General features: G+C 67.6%; 1 protein-coding gene across 1 annotated transcript in view; it reads left to right on the forward strand.

Moving 5' to 3' along the window:
- Positions 1–16: 16 nt before the first annotated feature.
- Positions 17–18,996, forward strand: part of ADAMTS13 (ADAM metallopeptidase with thrombospondin type 1 motif 13) — a 28,443-nt gene continuing 9,463 nt past the window's right edge. The window contains exons 1-21 of the mRNA XM_054726869.1: positions 17–234; positions 2,197–2,395; positions 2,661–2,733; positions 4,237–4,361; positions 6,694–6,777; positions 6,979–7,103; positions 7,230–7,376; positions 8,961–9,107; positions 9,431–9,593; positions 10,291–10,395; positions 10,865–11,016; positions 11,117–11,180; positions 12,882–13,008; positions 13,928–14,076; positions 14,392–14,512; positions 14,974–15,054; positions 15,965–16,146; positions 16,890–17,022; positions 17,102–17,231; positions 17,797–17,979; positions 18,732–18,915. Of these exons, the coding sequence (XP_054582844.1) occupies positions 17–234; positions 2,197–2,395; positions 2,661–2,733; positions 4,237–4,361; positions 6,694–6,777; positions 6,979–7,103; positions 7,230–7,376; positions 8,961–9,107; positions 9,431–9,593; positions 10,291–10,395; positions 10,865–11,016; positions 11,117–11,180; positions 12,882–13,008; positions 13,928–14,076; positions 14,392–14,512; positions 14,974–15,054; positions 15,965–16,146; positions 16,890–17,022; positions 17,102–17,231; positions 17,797–17,979; positions 18,732–18,915 (2,892 nt within the window). The remainder of the gene's footprint in view (positions 235–2,196; positions 2,396–2,660; positions 2,734–4,236; positions 4,362–6,693; positions 6,778–6,978; positions 7,104–7,229; positions 7,377–8,960; positions 9,108–9,430; positions 9,594–10,290; positions 10,396–10,864; positions 11,017–11,116; positions 11,181–12,881; positions 13,009–13,927; positions 14,077–14,391; positions 14,513–14,973; positions 15,055–15,964; positions 16,147–16,889; positions 17,023–17,101; positions 17,232–17,796; positions 17,980–18,731; positions 18,916–18,996) is intronic.

Below are 18,996 nucleotides of genomic sequence, written 5' to 3' on the forward strand. Positions count from 1 at the left end.
GATGACAGCCGGAGGGATGCCGGCCTCGCGCACCGGCGAGCGAATCCGGAAGCGCCCCGCGTTCTCGCGACACGTGCGTCCCAGCCCCCGGAAGTGCCGCTCTCTCCCGGCCGGCGGGAAGCCGCGCCCTCGCCTCGCGTTCCGCAGGGAGCCGGCGGGGCTCTTTCCCGCGCGGGCACGGGGTCGCCAGCCCAGCGAGCGGCGTTCGGTGCCGCGACGTGGGGTTGGGTCGGGGTAAGCCCGGGTCTCACGAGGTCCGGGATGGGGAGACACGCCGGCGCCGGAAGGGAACCCGGGCCGCGGTCGGTGTGGCGCCGCGGCGGGGCCGGCGGAGCGGGGCCGGCGGCCGCCAGGGGGCGCTGGGCGGCCGGGCGGGAGCGGGAAGGGGGACCCGGTCCCAGAGCCCTGGGCTGCAAAGGCCCCCAGCGCTGCCCGGGAAGAACTTCAGCGGCGCAGGAAGGGCCCCCGCCGGCTTGACTCCGTGGACAGAACGTGGGCCTGTGGCCTGCAGGGTCCCGGGTTCCATTCGGGTTGAAGGCACGGACCCCGTTCTGGCTCCATCCCCGCCCGGCGGGCACGTGTGGGAGCAACCAGTGGATGTGTCTCTCTCCCATCAGAGTTTCTCTGTCTCTCCCCCCCCCCCACCACTCTCTAAAAATAAGTGGAAAAGTGCCCTCGGGTGAGGATTAACAACAACAAAGGCACAAAGCAGAGAGAGTGGGGTGGGGGGGGGGGCCTGCCATCACTTAACAAACCGGCCCTAATGAGCGATCGCCAGCACCCCTGCCTGGCCCTGCCGGGTCTTGGCAAACAGCACAGATCAGGCCTCCGCTTCCTCACGTCCCGGCGGAGTCTCCGTGTCAGGGAAACACAGATAACAGAGCAACAAGCTGATCGGGCTCGCTGGCAGCTACAGCGCAGGTGACAGTGAGGTCTGACGCATCCAGCAAAATGCAGGACGCCCATGCAGTGGCTGCAATGTTGGGGGCGTGCTTATACTAAAACAGCACATGTCTGTAACATATACACATATGTAAAATAACATGTATGTAATGTTTATCTGAAATTCAGATTTAACTGGTAACTTGGATGGGTCCTCCAGGGAAGGCCTTTTTGGTGAGGTGACAGTTGAGCTGAAACATGGATGTGAGGCCCGGGGTCAGAGAGACCAGCACAGCATTGGATGTACCCGAGGGAGGGAGAGAAGGCTGGTGCGGCTAAAGCGCTGTGAGCAGGGGGAAGGTTGGGAGCAGGGGGAGGTGTGGGAGCAGGGAGGACGGTAGAGCCTCAGAGGCCAAAGGAAGGAATCTGGACACTGTATCCCAAGGGCAAAGGTCGACTGTTTTAAAGGCGGGGAGTGACGCAATCTGACTTGCGTTGTTGGAAGTCACTGCCGCTCTGTGTGGGAAATGGGGAGGGAGTGAGGGAGAGAGGAAGCAGAGACCAGGCCCAGGAGGATGCTGGGCTTGGGGCCATGTGTCTCCAGAAGCAGTCACAGAGTTGGGGTGCCCACGTTAATGGGGGTGGGATGCCTGTGAAAGACAAAGGGGGAAGCAGCTGGGGCCGGGGAGCCTCGGGCCGCCATGCCGCTCTGACACCTGAGCAAGGAAAGCGGTTTGGCCACAGCGGAGGCAGGGGCGTCCTCCCTGGCCCCCGAGGCCCAGGCCGAGGAGAGGGGGCCGCGCAGGCGGAAACTCACGGAGGCCCGGTTCGCCAGCCGCCGCGTTGGAGGAGGTGTGAGGGAGTGAAAGTGCTTCGGAGAGGGACGGAGAGCCTGCCAGGCAGGGGCGTGGACGGCCGGAGTCTCTGATGCCACCCGCCCGGCTCTGGGACTGTCCGTCTGTGCAGGCCCACAGGTGGCAGCTGGGAGGAGGCAGAGTGTCTGCAGGAGTGTTTGCGAGGGCCCGGAGTCTGCACCAGGTGAGGGAGGGAGAGGGAGAGGAGAGGACAGGGCCAGGTCACGGAGAGGAGGGTGTGAGCCGAGGAGAGTGGCTTGTGCGAGCCCCAGCCCGCAGTCCCCGCAGGCTGTCCGTGGCCACAGCGCAGACCCCAGCCGGCGCTCCCTCCTCGGGTCTGGGCACCTGGGTCCAGCGCCATCCCAGGGTGCAGGGCCGGGTGGGGGCTCTGACCCAGGCCCAGGTTGCAGCAGGAGGCGCCCTGGACCGGCTGCCCACCCCACGGCCCCTGCCCTGGGAGGAAGCTCCCAAGAGTAAACAGCCTGAGGGCCCCGCCCAGCGGGTCTGTCACATTCCTCACCGACCAGACTCCCGACATCTCTGCCTGGCCGCTGGCTTTGCTGAGGATGAGGGAGCTTCGCCCCCCGGGGCCCTGCGCGTGGGGAGTCCTCACCTCTGCGTGCCTCCTCCTGGGCTGCTGGGGCCTCCCCGGTGTCCAGGTGGGTGAAGGGGCAGGAGCCCGGGGACCGGGGCTTCCAGGGCGCTGGCGGGGGGCCCTGGGAGGAGGTGGCTGCCTTGGCAGAGTGGGGTGTTCTCTCAGCTTCTGGGATCCCGCTGGGTGGATCTGCGCCCGGGTTTCCGAGGATGGGGGGTGCTCCCTGGAGAAGGTGCCCCACGCGTGCCCAGGTCCCCTCCCTCGGTCTTGCGTTGGCCCCGCCCACTCCCTGGGGTCTCGCTCCCCTCACCGTCCTTCCTCTCCTGCAGGGACTGCTTCAGGCTTCCGAGCCCCAGGAGGTGACTTCCTCCTCAGGCCCTGATGCTGCCTTCCCAGGTACTCGTCCTGGTGCTGCCCTGGCGGGGGGAGCTCCCAGAGCCTGCGGGTGTCTCACTATTGGGGGGGGAGATGTTTGTATCTCACATTCGGGGGGGTGGCTGGGGTTTTGGTATCTCCATTGAGTTGGGGGGCTGGGGTTTTGGAATCACCATTGAATTGGGGGGCTGGGGTTTTGGTATCTCCGTTGAGTTGGGGGCTGGGGTTTTGGTATCTCCGTTGAGTTGGGGGGCTGGGGTTTTGGAATCACCATTGAGTTGGGAGGCTGGGGTTTTGGTATCTCCATTGAGTTAGGGGGCTGGGGTTTTGGAATCACCATTGAGTTGGGGGGCTGGGACTTGGGGGGCCCTGCTGGAGGAGGCAGAGCCGCAGCATGGCCCGTTAATGAGCTCCGTTACTTCCTGTGAAGCCCACAGAAGCTGGTCTGGTGCTCTGGACGGAGCGGGCTCTGACCCCGGGTTCAGCTCAGTGTCTCGGGCGCAGTCACTCATTGGCTGCCCCTCCGCCCCGGGCCTCCCTGGAGCTCACCGCCTTCCAGGAACCCTCGTGGCCTCGGGCCGTGGATGTAAATATTTGTGCTTCTGTGAGGAGCAGGGCAGGCGATGGCCCCAGCCCAGCCCATCCTCCCCCGCCCTCCAGGGCTGGCCTGGACCCTCTGGGCCACTCCGGCCTGAGGAGGCCCTGGTGACTTTGATCCAAAGTCTGGTGGGGACTGGAGGCCGGGGGGCTAGTGGTCACGGGAGAGAATTAGGGGTGTCCCATTGTAGCGACTTCCCTGTGGTCAGAGACACACTGGCTGGGGGCTGGGGTGCGCTGGGGGCGGAGGGAGGGGGGCACTGGGAGACCTCTGGTTCTGGAGGACCCGTGGGGCTGTGTCCTGGGCTTTGCTTGGTGGCCGTGTTCTCCACTGTGTGTCCAGTGTGGGGTTTTGGGGGGACCAAAAGGACATAAAGGCCATACACTGGCTCCTGCCCGGGCCCCACGCTGCTCCCCAGGCCCCGAAACGTGCGGTCGCTATGGGACCTCAGCCCTTGGGCTCCGCCCGCCCTTGATCTGTCCTGCGGCCCAGCAGCTTCTCTCCTGGCGGCTGCCCGGGCGCCACGGCTCTGACAGTCACAGCATCCGTGACGCGAGAGCCTGGGACCTCTCAGCCCCTGAGGGGTCAGAGGACACACCGTCCTCAACCTGTTCCGGGGTGTCTGAGGCCAGGGCGGCTCCCGGAGGGCCGGGCAGGGCTGTGAGGGGAGGGCACGGGCTGTCACCGCGCCCAGCAGGCAGGTGCTCTCACGCCCCCCTCCCCTGAGGAAGCTGGGCCGGGCCTGCCCACTCCCGAAGTGCAGGTGCCAGAGGCAGGACCCTGCGTGTCTCCAAGCCCGGGAGCACAGGGTGACGGAGGCCTGGCCGGGGGCACCGGGAGCGCTGTCAGGACCGCTAATCAGGCGGCTAACGCCACTAGCCACCTGCTTTCTAGAACCTTCCATCTCAACCCTGCCTGCTCCTCCCTGCCAGGCCTCCGGAGCCGCGCTGCCGAGGGGCGCGTCCTGCACCTGGAGCTGCTGGTGGCCGCGGGCCCCGACGTGCACCAGGCCCACCAGGAGGACACGGAGCGCTACGTGCTGACCAACCTCAACATGGTGCGTGCTCCGGCGCCGGCCGCGGGCGTGGGGCTCTGCATGCCCCCCGGGCCTCGGAGCCTCCGGACACTGTCCCAGGCGGGGCTGAGGCGTGTCCGTGGGCCGGCTCCTCTGCGGTTTGAGATCTGAACTGAACTCTGGTGAAAGTCTGAGCTGGGGTCACCTTGGGGCTCAGGGCCCTGGGTAGGGAGAGGGGTGTCTCCTCTTTCCTCCCCTCTCGCCCGGGCACCCCTCGCCGCTCCCTAGTGTACCCACAGCCTCCTGCTCCTCGGGTCCCTTTGCCCGGGGGACCCTCAAGTTTGGCCTTTTGCCCAGATCTATGGGAGCCTCGGCCAGTGCTGTCTGACAACCAGCGGGTGCCCCCACCGCGGCCTCGCTCAGTTCCTTTCCTGTAGGCACCCCCTCTCTGCCGGCCTCCCCTCCACTTGGCTTCCAGCGAGAAGGTGGGGCAAGAGGCGGGACCCCCACGAGCCACCATCTCCACAGGAGGCAGCGAGAGGCAGTGCCTGGGTCACATCTCAGTGCGGGGCGGTCTGCGCCGGTGCCCGCGCGTGGGGGCTCACACAGACACACAGACAGGGCTGTGCTCTGGGCGTCGGGCCGAGGCCATCACATCGCCTTAGCCACGCAGGCGCGCGGAGTGCAGTTTGGGGGCGCGCGGAGTGCAGTTGGACGCGATCGAAACCTACCCGGTCACACTCACAGCGAAAGCAGCTCTGGCTAAAGCTTAGGGACATTAAGGAAACGCATCTCCCTGGCGCCTGAGCCCAGGCCTGCTGCGGAGGGGGAGGGGCGCGAGGTGCTGGCTGGCGCTGCCCCTGTAAGTTGCCCCCTAGAGCAGTGATGGCGAACCTATGACACGCGTGTCAGCACTGACACGCGTAGCCATTTCTGATGACACGCGGCCGCATGCCAAGGATGAAACATTTGCTGCTCCTGAGGATGACACATTTGCGACTAGAGTCTTGGAGTTCGTTTTTTCCTCAAAGTGACACACTACCCGAGTTATGCTCAGTTTTTGGCGAAGTTTGACACACCAAGCTCAAAAGGTTGCCCATCACTGCCCTAGAGTGTGGGGCACTTGGCACCACTTGGTCCCCAGCCTCAGGTATGCCTCCCCGTCTCAGGCCGCCCCCCCCCCCCCGCCCCCGGGGCTGGCCCCCTGCAGACTCAGCTCCTGGCTAGAGTGAGCCTGCTGAGGTTTGCACCTCCGTGTCTGGAGGCGACACAATTTTTGTAGGTCCCTTGGGAGCTGTGTTTGGGCGCCTCCCACTTCTCACCTGCGGAGACGTGGTCAGCGAGCCCAGCTCCCGGGTCAGTCCCGCGTTTTACGAGGACCGAGGGCAGGGGTGGTGGGTGCCAGGCAGGCTCTGCCCAGAGGGTGGTTGTGGTAGTGGCCTCCGCCATCCTGGGGCCCGCACCTGTGCCCGCTGCACTGTGCCCACGTCCAGCAGCGGCCACGGAGGCTTAGCTCCATCGGCCGGAGGAGGAAACCGAGGCTCCGAGGTTAGCTAACAGGTGGAAGCCAGGAGCCCGGATCAGACGCGGGTCAGCCGAGGCCAGGGACAGCCACGCCTCAGCGGACACGCTGGCGCGAAGAACCAAGTACATGTCAACCGGGGTCAGCATCCTGACAGGCGTGTGGAGGGAGCAGGGACCCGGGGGCCTTCCCCGGGGGGGGGGCAGGAAAGGGCTCTCGGGGGCATCATGCCACCTCCTGGGCATGGGCAGGTCAGGCAGGCGGACGTGGGGGGAGCTGTTTCAGGAAGGTGAGCGAGGATGAGGAAGGGCAGTGAATCGGCTGGGATAGAGTGATGTTTGGATGGAATGTACTAGACCCGTGGTCAGCAAACTGCGGCTCGCCAGCCACATGCGGCTCTTTGGCCCCTTGAGTGTGGCTCTTCCACAAAATACCACGGCCTGGGCGAGTCTATTTTGAAGAAGTGGCGTTAGAAGAAGTTTAAGTTTAAAAAATGTTGGCTCTCAAAAGAAATTTCAATCGTTGTCCTGTTGACATTTGGCTCTGTTGACGAATGAGTTTGCCGACCACTGGCCAAGACTAATGACAATTTTCCGAATCCTGTTGTTTCAAGTTTTCCCCTCTGTCGGCTGTTCTTCCAGAGCCATGAGCAAGGGGGTGGGGGTGGGGGGTCCAGATCACGGCTGGCTGCCTCCCTGGCTGCCCCCCAGCCCAAGGCCCGGCACTCGGGGTGCCCCCACCCACATGCTGAGGAGCACCCTCTCCAGGCCCGTCCCTGGGGGCCCTGGAAGTCAGCAGCTGCTGGGGGCCGGCTCCCCCACCCACGCGGACTCTCCGTCTGCCCCTCCACAGGCGTCGGAACTGCTGAGGGACCCGTCCCTGGGGGCCCAGTTCCGAGTGCACCTGGTGAGGATGGTCATCCTGACGCGGCCCCAGGTGGGTGCTGGCCCAGCGTCTCTGCAACCCCGTCTCTGCCCTCCCCACCCCCTCCTGGTGCCCAGCGCCTGGGTGCTGGCAGGGCTTCCAGGCCACCCGCCCGGTCCCAGCACGCCCGCACCTGAGCCGAGGGACAGTGACAGGGTCTTGAGATGCCTGCTGGGTGGGTCCAGAAATGCGGGCTCCCCCACTGCTCCCCAGGACGCCCCACAGATCACAGCCAACATCACCGCATCGCTGCTGAGCGTCTGCGAGTGGAGCAGGACGGTCAACCCCCCGGATGACGCGGACCCCGCGCACGCCGACCTGGTCCTCTACGTCACCAGGTAGCCGAGCTCCGCGTGCGGGCCGCCCCGGGAGCTGCTCCCGCACGGGCCGGGCGGGCGGGCCGGGCGGGCACCTCAGCGGGTGTGCAGAGCCCCTGAGCCCCACCTGTCTCTTCTGTTCCCGAGGTTTGACCTGGAACTGCCGGATGGCAACCGGCAGGTTCGGGGGGTCACCCAGCTGGGGGGCGCCTGCTCCTCCTCGTGGAGCTGCCTCATCACCGAAGATACTGGCTTCGACCTGGGGGTCACCATTGCCCACGAGATCGGGCACAGGTATGTGGCCCCACAGCGGCCCCACGCTCAGGCCAAGGAGCGGACCCGGGCCCCCAGGAGGGGAGGTGGAGGCTGGCAGGGGCCCTGGACGCGGCAAGGAGCCTGTGCCCTTGACCCCGTGGACCAGGGAGGGAGGGGGAGCAAGGGCTGGGAAATTTGATGCTTCATGATTACTGAATAACTAAAGGAAGTTAAAAAAAAAACACACAAGCGAAATAAACAGCAATTAGAAACTGAGGCTTATAGGAAATTCAGGTAAAGAAACACTAAGCTGCAAAAATTACCCCACCTCCCACCACCTAGAGAGAGCATCTGTTCATAAGTTAATATTTCACTTCAGTCTTTAATTTACACACAGTTTTTTATTTGCAAAATTAGGATTATACCGCTCATTGGTTTGTTACCTGCTTCTCTTCTTTAATCCGAACATGAAGATACGTTCTTATTGATGTTTTAGACAGAGAGGAAGGGAGAGAGAGAGACAGAGAGAAACACTGATGTGAGAGAGAAGCATCGATCGGTTGCCTCCTGTACCCGCCTCAACTGGGTGCTGAACCTGCAACCTGAGTGTGAGCCCTGACCGGGAATCGAACCCAGACCCTTGGTGTGCGGGACGACGCTCCAACCCATGGAGCCACCGAAACAGCTGTTCTCTGCTTTTCATGCAGCAACATATTTCTCCCACACGTTCCTCCAGGCCTTTTATTTTTTAATATATTTTTAAAATATATTTTATTGATTTTTTACAGAGAGGAAGGGAGAGGGAGAGAGAGTTAGAAACATCGATGAGAGAGAAACATCGATCAGCTGCCTCCTGCACACCCCCTACTGGGGATGTGCCCGCAACCAAGGTACATGCCCTTGAGTGGAATCAAACCCGTGACCCTTCAGTCTGCAGGCCGACGCTCTATCCACTGAGCCACACCGGTCAGGGCTCCCAGGCCTTTTAAACGCCTTGGTGTGCGCCATCACTTACGTAATTAGCCCCCGGCTGGGTGTTCGGGTGGTTTCCAGGGCCACCTGCTTGTGAACATGATGCGTCCTGTGGGCACATCTCTGCTCCTCCCTACATCACCGACCCGAGGCGGGTCTTTCCTTGTGACTTTCAGTCCTTCCATTAGGAAAGGAGCGCTCGCTCGCTGTACAGTTCAGCTAGTGCTGACTCCTGCCGTCAAAGATGAGTCTCTATTCTCTATCTTCCTTGCCCCCGTCCCCCTTCAGCCCCTCTGAGGGCTTCTGAACCGCGGCCCCCCCCCACCTCCGTGGGCGGCCCAGGCCCCCAGAGGGCTGGAGCTGGTACCCCCCCCACCACACACACACACACAGCAGTTCCGCCTCTGCATCTTCACCGGCTCCTTCCCCATCACCGCCCTTCCCCCCCCCCCCTTGTTTGGAGGGAAGGGCCTTGAAAACATGGCCTGGCGCTGGGAGAGGGAGGGCTGGTCAGAGGCCCGCAGACCGTCAGGGCGGCCACGGGACTGGCTTACCTGCGGGGTTAGCTGGTGGCAGGGCCAAGGGGCCCTACTGGGTAGGAGGGGACCCCCCCGCCCGCAAGGCTGCTCTCAGCGCCCCGCCTCCTCGCAGCTTCGGCCTGGAGCATGATGGCGCGCCCGGGAGCGGGAGCGGGTGCGGGCCCAGCGGCCACGTGATGGGGACTGACGGCGCCGCGCCCACCCGAGGGGGCCTCGCCTGGTCCCCCTGCAGCCGCCGGCAGCTGCTGCACCTGCTCAGGTAGCGCATCCCGCCATCCTCCGCCACCTCCTGCACCCACCCCTCCATGCCACCCGTTCCTGTGCCGACCCCTGAGTTCTCCCCCATCGCCCCATCCCTGCGCGCACCCACCTCTCGGTCCCCTCCCCTCCCTGAGTCCCACCTCCACCTGCCTCCCCTGCGCCTGCCCCTCCCCCTGCGGCCTCTACTGCGCTCACAGCTGAGCCTCGTCCCAGCCCCGCCTCCGCTCCTGGTGGGGAGCACGGGCTGAGAACGCCTATCCCCCCACCCGAGCCCACCCCTCCGTCCGGCCCCACCCGGGCCTGAGCCGGGGCCTGTCACAGCGCAGGACGGGCGCGCTGCGTGTGGGACCCGCCGGGTCCGCAGTCCGGGCCTGCGGGGCGCCCTCCCCAGGCCCACCCAGGTCTCTACTACGGCGCGGACGAGCAGTGCCGCGTGGCCTTCGGCCCCTCCGCGGTGGCCTGCACCTTCACCCGGGAGGACACGGTGAGTGGCAGGTGCTGGCCCCGCCTTCCCCGGGGGCTCCCTGCCCACCCCCAGCAGGCCCCGGTGTGCGCTGTGGGCGCCCTGCGCCAGACGGTCGTAATTTGGGGCCAAGGACGCCACCTTTTCGTTGTGACGGGCCCCACCAGTGTGCAGAGCCGGCCCTGCAGGGCCCTGAGCCGTGGACTTGGGTCCTAAGCGGGCAGGTACCCAGGGCTGCCAGCCCAGTGGGACTGGAGGGCCTGCAGAGGAGGGGTCCCGCCGAGCCCCACGGGGAGCGCGGAGGCAGGAGGCGGCGTGCAGGGGCGGGCTCCCCAGACAGACTTCCTCCCCCGCTGCGCTGACGCCGTGGCCCGGGCACCTGGGCCTCGGTGGCCTCCTCCATAGGAAATACTGAGGACGTGTCTCAGCGCTAGAAAGCGTGCGGCCTTCACGCGGTGGCACAGGTACCCGTGTGTCACGTTACACACAGGACATTGTCTCTGACCTGAGAGTTTGTGATTTTCTTCTGATTTTAAACGAAATGGAAACGTTTTCACGGGCCACGCAAAGGACCGTGGGCCACTGTCCCTGGTCCTGATGGACCTGCCGCCAGGGCCACCGAGCGTGTGGCTGTCACTGCCCGCAGCCCGGGAGGACGGTGAGGCGGGCCCGGACCTGACAGGCCCCGGGGCCCTGTGGGGGCCTCCTGTCTCCTCAGGACGCGTGCCAGGCGCTCTCCTGCCACACAGACCCCCTGGACCTCAGCAGCTGCAGCCGCCTCCTCTTCCCGCTCCTGGACGGGACAGAGTGCGGCGCCCAGAAGGTCAGAGCAGGAGCGGGGGAATGCGGGAGCATGTGAGTGTGTGTGTGCGTGTGTGAGTGTGTGTGAGCATGAGTGTGTGTGCATGCATGAGTGTGAGCGTGTGTGTGCATGCGTGCGTGCGTGTGGATGTGCTCACACATGCTTGCGCAGGCCACCTGCAGCCTGGCAGCTCTTATTCCTGGGGCAGGAGGACACAGTGAGCCAGGGCGAGGGCCCTGGAACTGTCCTTGGTGCCCGTAGGGGTGGGTGTGGGTATGGGGGTGGGGGTGGTGCCCGTGGGGGTGGGAGTGTAGGTGGGTGTGGGTGTGGGTGGGATGGGAGTGTGGGGGTGGGGGTGGGGGTGTTGGTAGGGAAGGGAGTGTGGGGTGGGGGTGTGGGTGGGGGTGTTGGTGGGGAAGGGAGTGTGGGGGTGCCTGTGGGGGTGGGGATGGTGCCCGTGGGGACGGAGACTGGCTGTCGCTCCTTGCAGTGGTGTTCCAAGGGTCACTGCCGCGCCCTGGCGGAGCTGGCCCCCATGGGGGCAGTGCACGGGCACTGGTCAGCTTGGGGTCCCCCCAGTCCTTGCTCCCGCTCCTGCGGAGGAGGCGTGGTCACCAGGAGGCGGCAGTGCAACAACCCCAGGTGCGGGACGGAAGGGGACGGGAGGGGGCGGGCGGGGGCTGCACTTGCCCTATTGGGGGTCTGGGGGTCACCTCTCACCACTGTCTCCGGGCGTTTTCAGACCTGCCTTTGGGGGGCGTGCTTGCACCGGTGCGGACCTCCAGGCCGAGATGTGCAACACCCAGGTGGGCCGCTTCCCGGCAGGGCCACGGCGGGAGGGGGGGGGGCAGCGGCTGCAGAGGGCGGTTCGCAGCCGAAATGCCGAGGGGACGGCAAAGGCTTCAGCAGCGCCGAGGCGCGGGAGAGGAGGGGCGCCCTGGGCCCGCTGAGGGGGTGCTCCTGCTGCTCCCCGGGCCACCGCGTGCACACGGCTGTCCCGCTGCCCAGCGTCGCCCTGGGGCGCCCGGGGTCCGCAGTGAGAACGCCCGCCCGCCCCCCCGCAGCTACGGTCAGCCCTGGGAGCCGGGGCGCTTAGCTGCGGGCGCAGGTGAAGTCCACAGGCAGCCCCTGGCGTCGGGCACAGTCAGTGTGTGTAGCCCCCAGGCGCTCCGTCACCCAGCGTCACCCCACCCTCCCCCGAGCCCCGGGCCCAGGCCCCGCTCTGGGGGTTGCCTGTCTGGGCCCCCCGCACGGGGAGCAGCGGCGCCGGCCTCTCGCTCGGCTGCGTGCTTTCAGGGCTCACACGGAGCAGGTGGCGGAGGGCCTGTGTGGCCGAGTGTGTCCCACCTGTGATGGCCCTTGTCCGTCCTTCGTCCTGGGATGGACATGCGGCTGCTTCCGGCCTTTGGCTGCTGTGAGCCTCCGTGCAGTGGCCCGGCCTGACCCGGGGGCCCGCGCCTTCGGGGTACAGACGTGGACGTGCCGGGTCGCAGAAATCCTGCGTGGTCTGTGAGGAGGCTCCACACTGCCCCCCAGCAGCGGCCCTGCTGGTCCCCACGGCCGGTGCGGGGGCCCCAGTTCCTCCACGCGCTCCCGGCACCGACTGTCCAGGTCTGGTTTTAGTTTTTAATCCTCGCCGCAGGATACGTTTTTATTGATTTGAGAGAGAGAGGAAGGAAGAGAGGAGAGAGAAACATGGATGTGAGAGAATCATGGATGTGAGAGAAACATTGATCAGTTGCCTCCCGTACACGCCCCGACTGGGGGGTTGAACCCGAAACCAAGGCATGTGCCCTGCCGGGAATCGCCCCGCCGCCTTGCGGTGTGTGGAATGGCGCTCCAGCCCACCAAGCCACCGGCCAGGGCGGACGGCCCATGTGTTGGTCACGGCCATCACAGTGGGTGTGAAGCGGGGACGGATCCCTTTGACGTTAAGGTCTGCACGTGTGAGAGCTGCCCTCCCCCCTCTCCCGGGGGCCACTGGGGCCAGACCTGCAGGGAGCCCTGGCCTGGGCCCGGGATGGGGGAGGGGTGTGTGGGCAGCCGAGGGCGGCGTCCCGCTCAGCCGGTCCACTCCGCCAGCCGGTCCACTCCGCCAGCCGGTCCACTGGAGCCTTTTCTCTCCGACGCCTCCCGCGCAGGCTCTTGGTGAAGCCTCGCCGGGCCTTCTCGGACGCCTGCCTCCAGAGGCGGTGCTGTGAGGAGCCAGCCTGACCTCTGAGCTCTGGGGCCTGGGCCTGAGCGGTGTTCTTTGCCCCGCTTCCCTCTGCCCCATGGCCTGGAATTCCCCATCAGCAGAAAAAGGCTCCTGTCACCCCCATTGGCAGGGAACAGGTGCAGCCAGGAGCCAGGCTCAGACCCTCCTCAGGGCCCTCACCCTCAGGGTCCTTGCTGTCCCCAGGTGCAAGGGTCCCCTGCCCTAGGCCCTCTGCCCTAGGCCCCCTGACCTAGGGCCCCTGCCCGAGCCCCCACCCAGCCCCCGTGCCTGACCCTGCCCTGTCTGGCAGGCCTGCGAGAACACCCAGCTGGCGTTCATGGCCGAGCAGTGTGCGGAGACCGAGGGGCGGCCTCTGGGCCTCTCCCCAGGCCATGCCTCCTCCTACCGCTGGGGCCCAGCGGTGCCTCACAGCCAAGGTGGGGCCCGGGGCTGCCCGGGGAGCGGTGTGGGCGGAGAGCCGGGAGGCCACCATGTGCGGGGAGGAGAGCGGCTCGGCTGCTGGGAGGACAGTGAGCGGAGGGCGGGCGCCGAGTGTGCCCGAGGCTCAGGGCTCAGCAGCACGTGTCACCTCCTGGTCGCGCTGCCGCCTGGGGAGGATCAGACTCTGGCCCAAGAGCAGCGGGTGAAGCGGCGTGGCTGGCAGGGCGAGGGCCTGGAGCCTGCTTCCGGGTGGTCGCCCTCCTGCCTCTGCCCCTGCCCTGCCCCTGCCCTGCCCCTGCCCTGCCCCTACCCCTGCCCTGCACCTGCCTCACCCCTACCCCTGCCCCTACCCCTGCCCCTGCCCTGCCCCTGCCCCTACCCCTACCCCTACCCCTGCCCTGCCCCTGCCTCACCCCTGCCCCTGCCCTGCCCCTGCCCCTACCCCTGCCCCTGCCCCTGCCTCACCCCTACCCCTGCCCCTACCCCTGCCCCTGCCCTGCCCCTGCCCCTACCCCTGCCCCTGCCCTGCCCTTCCCCTACCCTTGCCCTGCCTCTGCCTCACCCCTACCCCTGCCCTGCCCCTGCCCCTGCCCCTGCCCCTGCCCTGCCCTGCCCCTTCCCTGCCCCTGCCCCTACCCCTGCCCTGCCCCTGCCTCACCCCTACCCCTGCCCCTACCCCTGCCCCTGCCCTGCCCCTGCCCCTACCCCTACCCCTGCCCTGCCCCTGCCTCACCCCTACCCCTGCCCTGCCCCTGCCCCTGCCCCTGCCCCTGCCTGCCCCTACCCCTGCCCCTACCCCTGCTCCTGCCCTGCCCTGCCCCTGCCCCGCCCCTGCCCCTGCCCCGCCCCTACCCCTGCCCCTGCCCTGCCCCTGCCTGACCCTGCACCAGTGTTCCTGCCCCTCTGCCTCCCCAGGGGACGCTCTGTGCAGACACATGTGCCGGGCCGTTGGCGAGAGCTTCATCATGAGGCGTGGGGACAGTTTCCGGGATGGCACCCGGTGTGTGCCAGGCGGCCCGCGGGAGGACGGGACCCTCAGCCTGTGCGTGCTGGGCAGCTGCAGGGTAGGCGTGTGCAGGCAGCGGGCACCTCTCCGTCCCTGTGGCCCCAAGGCCTGTCCCAGCAAAGCCGAGACACAGGGCTCCCTCCCGGGGCGAGGCCGCGGGCGCTGGTCCCTGAGGCAGCAGCAGTCTCGAGGGGTGAGGGGGGGACCCGGGCCGACCTCGGGGTCAGCAGGGCTGAGGGCTGTGCTGCGGTCTGGGGGAGCCCTCTAAGCTCGTCTCCTGAAGGGGCTCAGTGCTCTGTACGCGGCCCCGTTTGTCATGTGACTGAGAGCCAGGGGGCTGCAGCCGGACTCCCCCGCCATCCCCTTCGCACAGACGTTCGGCTGTGACGGCAGGATGGAGTCCGGGCGGGTGCCAGACGTGTGCCAGGTGTGCGGAGGGGACAACAGCACGTGCAGCCCGCACAGCGGCTCCTTCACGGGCGGAAGAGCCCGAGGTAGGGGCCGGCCCCCTCGCCCCGAGAAGCCCCGGCAGCCCAGAGCCCCGGCGCCCCCTGCCCAGGCCGGGCAGGCAGGGTGGGGAGCCTCCTAGCGGCCTCAGCCTCCACCGCCCACTCTGCCGGACGCTGGGAGTCCGCTGCGGGCTGGCCTCCGGCCCACGGAGTCCCATCGGGGGGCTGTACCCGGGAAACCCTGGCCCTGACCTGTTTATAAAAGCGGTCAGGTGGTTTGCAAAGCCATTGCTCAGAGGGTCAGTGGAGGACTGGACCCCACCTCCCTCCGGCCGGTCCCATCCCCCGCCCCCCAGCTGGCCCTCCACGGCCTGGCTGCCCCGTGGAGGCGCGGCTGCCTGAGGCGGCGTGGGGGGGGGGCGGGCGCTGTTGAGCCTTTGCGTGGCACCGACACCCGCCCCCTCGCCTGGGGTGCGGGCGGTGGCCTCAGCCCTCGCTCCCCCCAGAGTACGTCACGTTCCTGACGCTGACGCCCAACCTGACCAGCGTGCGCGTCGCCAACCACCGGCCGCTCTTCACACACCTGGGTGAGTGGGCGGAGGGCGCCCGCAGAGTCAGCCAGACCTCGAAGGTGGCGGGCGCGGTCCCCAGGAGGCCCTCACTGCTGACGCCAACTTGAAGGTCGGGGGTTCCCCAAACCGCCGTCAGATTGGACAGCTCCCTAGGACCCCCAGCCGCAGCTGTTCCGGTTCCGGTGGGGAAGCGGGAGGACAGGAGGAGACGCCCAGGGCAGAGGCGGGGCTCTTGGCCAGCACCCAGCGGGACGGGCATGGAGCTTTGCCAACGCGGGGGGCTCACCCAGGCTCACTGCCCGTTTCTCCTGGGGCTTCGTTACGTAGGCCCGATCGGTTATTGACTGATTGATCGATGGAGCGCTCACATGAATGGTCTGTCTCCAGGCTGGCTCATGCCCTGTGACCCCAAGGCCCCGGAACCACGTGTTTGGTCTTCCTGGTTGGCCAGGCCCCTCCTTAAACACTCCCCCGGCTGACTAGGTCCCCTCCCTGTGGTTGGGCGAGGCCAACTCTTCACTCCCCAGTCTCCCTGGGGCTTTGTGTCCAGGGTAGCCCACACCTGACCTTTGAACCCAGATTGGGGGCCTACCAGGGTCCCTGAGCTCCTGAACCTGCCTGCAGAGCTTGCGTGGGGGTGCTTGGTGGGGAGCAGGCCCGGCGCTCCCCGGGTTCTGGGGGAGGCGCGGAGGTGCCGTTGCGAGGAAGCCTGGGGCAGCCCCGTGTGCGCCTCGAGGGGGGCCTGCAGAGATGTGGGGACCCGCTCCTGGGGCTGGGACCCGGAGGAGGACGTCGCAGGTGTGGGCACGGAGACGGCAGCCTGTTGGCCCATTCCTTAAGCCAGGGCCTCTTCTGTGAGAGGGTGGCGCCCCCTCCTAGGTGGGTGGGTGGGGCGCTGATGTGCTGACAGGCCTCGCTCCCCCAGCGGTGAGGATCCGCGGGCGCTACGTGGTGGCAGGGAATTTCAGCATCTCGCCCAGCACCAGCCACCCCTCCCCCCTGGAGGACAGCCGCATCGAGTACAGAGTGACGCTCACCGAGGACCGGCTGCCCCGCCTGGAGGAGCTCTCCATCCCGGGGCCCACCCAGGAGGACATGGAGATCCAGGTGACCGGCACTCAGCCGCTCGCTCGCTCGGAGCCCTGGAGCTGAGGGGTGGCCGGAGAGCCCAGCAGGCCCAGGGGCTGCCCCGGAGGGCGCGGGGCTGGGCCTGGAGGAGCTGGTGCCCAGGCCAGCCACGCGGGAACCTGCGAGCACAGGAGGGGTGGTTAGGGGGGCTGAAGGAAGGGGACCCCCAGGCAAGAAGGCTAGAGGGCGGGGCAGACCTCGAGGGGCTTCCTGGCCATGGGAGGAGCCTGGGCTTCCTCCTGGGCGTCCCGGGGTCGGAGGGGCTCTGCCGTCAGGCCTGGCCCAGGAGGTGGAGGAGTGAGACAGTGGGGGAGGCCGGCCTGGCCATTGCTGAGATCTGAGGCTCCGTCTCCTCCCCTGTGGAATGGGATCGCAGCCCTGCCTCCTGGGGTCAAAGCCTGTTTAAGGAGCGACCCGCCCCTTCCAGCCGCCCCCTCGGGTCTCATCGCTTCTGATCTCACCCCAGGCCCGTGCTGGCTCCCCTCTGTCGGAGGCCTTGTCTCCCACCCCCACCCCTGCTCCACCTAGAGCCTGGGACCCCTTTCAGGCTGCTGTCCTGCCCCCACCAGGCACTTTAGGATTGTCAGTCACCACCCAGACCCTGGCGTGGGCCACCTCAGTGGCTGCTTGCTGAGCGAGAGAATGAAGGGCCTCCAGGGAGGCGGCGGTGGCAGCGACCGCCAGGGAGCCCCTGGATGAGGCCCGTGCGCCCGCCTCTGCAGGTGTACCGGCGCTACGGCGAGGAGTATGGCAACGCCACCCGCCCGCACATCACCTTCACCTACTTCCAGCCGAAGCTGCGGGCCTGGGCGTGGGCTGCCACGCGGGGGTCCTGCTCGGTGAGCTGTGGGGCAGGTGAGGCCCGGGGCAGGGCGGGCCCCAGCCTGGCTTGCCCCCTGCCGGGAGGTGGCCTAGCCTCCCGCTTTCCTGCCAGGCCTGCGGTGGGTGACCTACAGCTGTCTGGACCAGGCCAGGAACCAGCGGGTGGAGGCTGCCCAGTGCGCAGGGAGCCCGCAGCCGGCGGCCTGGCCAGAGCCCTGCACGCCCGGGCCCTGCCCCCCGTAGTGAGTGCCGCCTGTGGGGCTCTCCCCTGGGTCGTGGGGCTCACGCCGCCTGGGCGGGGCAGGGGTGCTTCTGTGCGTGCTCTCGCGTAGCCCTGGGGCGTCCCCACGCTGCAGGAGAGGACACGGAGCCGCAGGCAGACAGGCGTCGGGGACCCACCCTGGTGCACCTGTCAGCGCAGGTGGTCACTGACGTGGGGGTGATCACCTACCTGGGCGGGCGGGGAGACTCGAGGCAGCCACGGAGCGGCTGATGGAAAGTACCCGGCCGTCGCCGTCGCCGTCGCGGGCCCAGGCAGGTGTGGCTGGTGGGAGCTGACGCTAGAGGCAAGGCGGTCCCTCCTGGGTGCCGGTGTCCTCAGACTCAGGCGCAGGTGGGGACCTGGAGAGCTGGGCGGGCTGGCTGTCCCTGTGCCGTGTCTGGGTCCCTGAAGGGACACGGGCCCAGCCCAGCCCAGGGCAGAGAGTCAGCTGGACAGATCTGCCTGCTCCCCCCCCCCCCCCCCCCCCCCCCCCGCGAGCCAACCCGGAACCCGCAGGGGCCCTCCTCTGCCGCTCTCCTCCTCAGCTGGGCCGCTGGAGACTTCGGCCCCTGCAGCTCCTCCTGCGGGACAGGCCTGCGGGAGCGGGCGGTGCGCTGCGTGCAGGCCCAGGGCCCCCGCCTGAGGACGCTGCCCGCTGCCTGGTGCGGAGCGCTGGCCCCGAAGCCCGCGGTGGTGGAAACCTGCCGTTCCCAGCCCTGCCCCCCCAGGTGAGCGCGGGGCGGGGGGGCAGGTTCCCCCGCCAGGGCTCGTCCCTGCGCTGAGCCCGCCCCTCTCAATGCCCCCTTCCCAAGGCCCCTAGCCAGGCGCCGCCCTCCCGGTGACGGGCGGTGGCGGCCCAGACTTAGGAGTGCCACCTCCAGATCCCCTGCCCCGGAGACCGGGCCCACCTCTCTCTGAGCCCCGGGCCCTGCTCCGGGAGGCGCCGTGAGGCCACGAAAGGAAAGCCATAGATGCCACTCTCATCGCTCGTCACTGCCCTGTCCAGCTGGCAGCGGCCTCATTCTGATTTGCTGCTCACCGGCCGGGTGCCCAGGGCCCCGTTCTGTCCCCGTCCCCGGGTCACTGGTGGCCCACACGTGGCCGGGCTCCTTCTCCCCTCCCGCGTCCACAGCAGACACAGCGACCACCCCTGATCCTGCCTCACCACCCTCCCCCCACACGCAGGCAGCGCTGCCTCGGGGCGGGCACTGCTGACACGCTTCCCCTCCCTGACCTGTGACCCGCTGCAGCCGACACCGCTGGGCAGTGGGAGCAGGCGGTGGGGCCTGTGTCCGCCCCCGGTGCCCAGCGCAGTGCCCGCAGCCGGCGGCCAGCCCTTCAGGGAGAGGCCGGGCTGCTTCTTTGTGGGGCCTCTCTTTGGGTTCTTGGGATTTGGGGAGCAGGTCCTTCCTGCCCCGTGGCCAGGCTGCACCGACAGCCGATGGCGGGGCAGGGCCCGATGGCTGTCCTGTGCTGCCAGGTCGGGGGTGTCGGACGCGTGCTCAGTGGCCTGTGGAGCGGACCTGGCCGCACAGAATGTCACGTGCGTGCAGGGGGCAGACGGCCTGGAGGCGCCCGTGACCGCCGGGCCCTGCTCTGCAGACCAGACACCAGCTGCCCTCGAGCCCTGCGTGGAGGGGGCCTGTCCTCCGGGCTGGGGCCCTGTGAGTGTCCTGGGTTTGGGGTGGCTGGGGCTCTGGTGTGCTTGTCGGACTGGGAGAATGGGGAGCCCTGGTTACCGTTGG

The sequence above is a fragment of the Eptesicus fuscus genome, chromosome 15 (genome assembly GCF_027574615.1).
Source record: "Eptesicus fuscus isolate TK198812 chromosome 15, DD_ASM_mEF_20220401, whole genome shotgun sequence".
Classification (NCBI taxonomy): domain Eukaryota; kingdom Metazoa; phylum Chordata; class Mammalia; order Chiroptera; family Vespertilionidae; genus Eptesicus; species Eptesicus fuscus.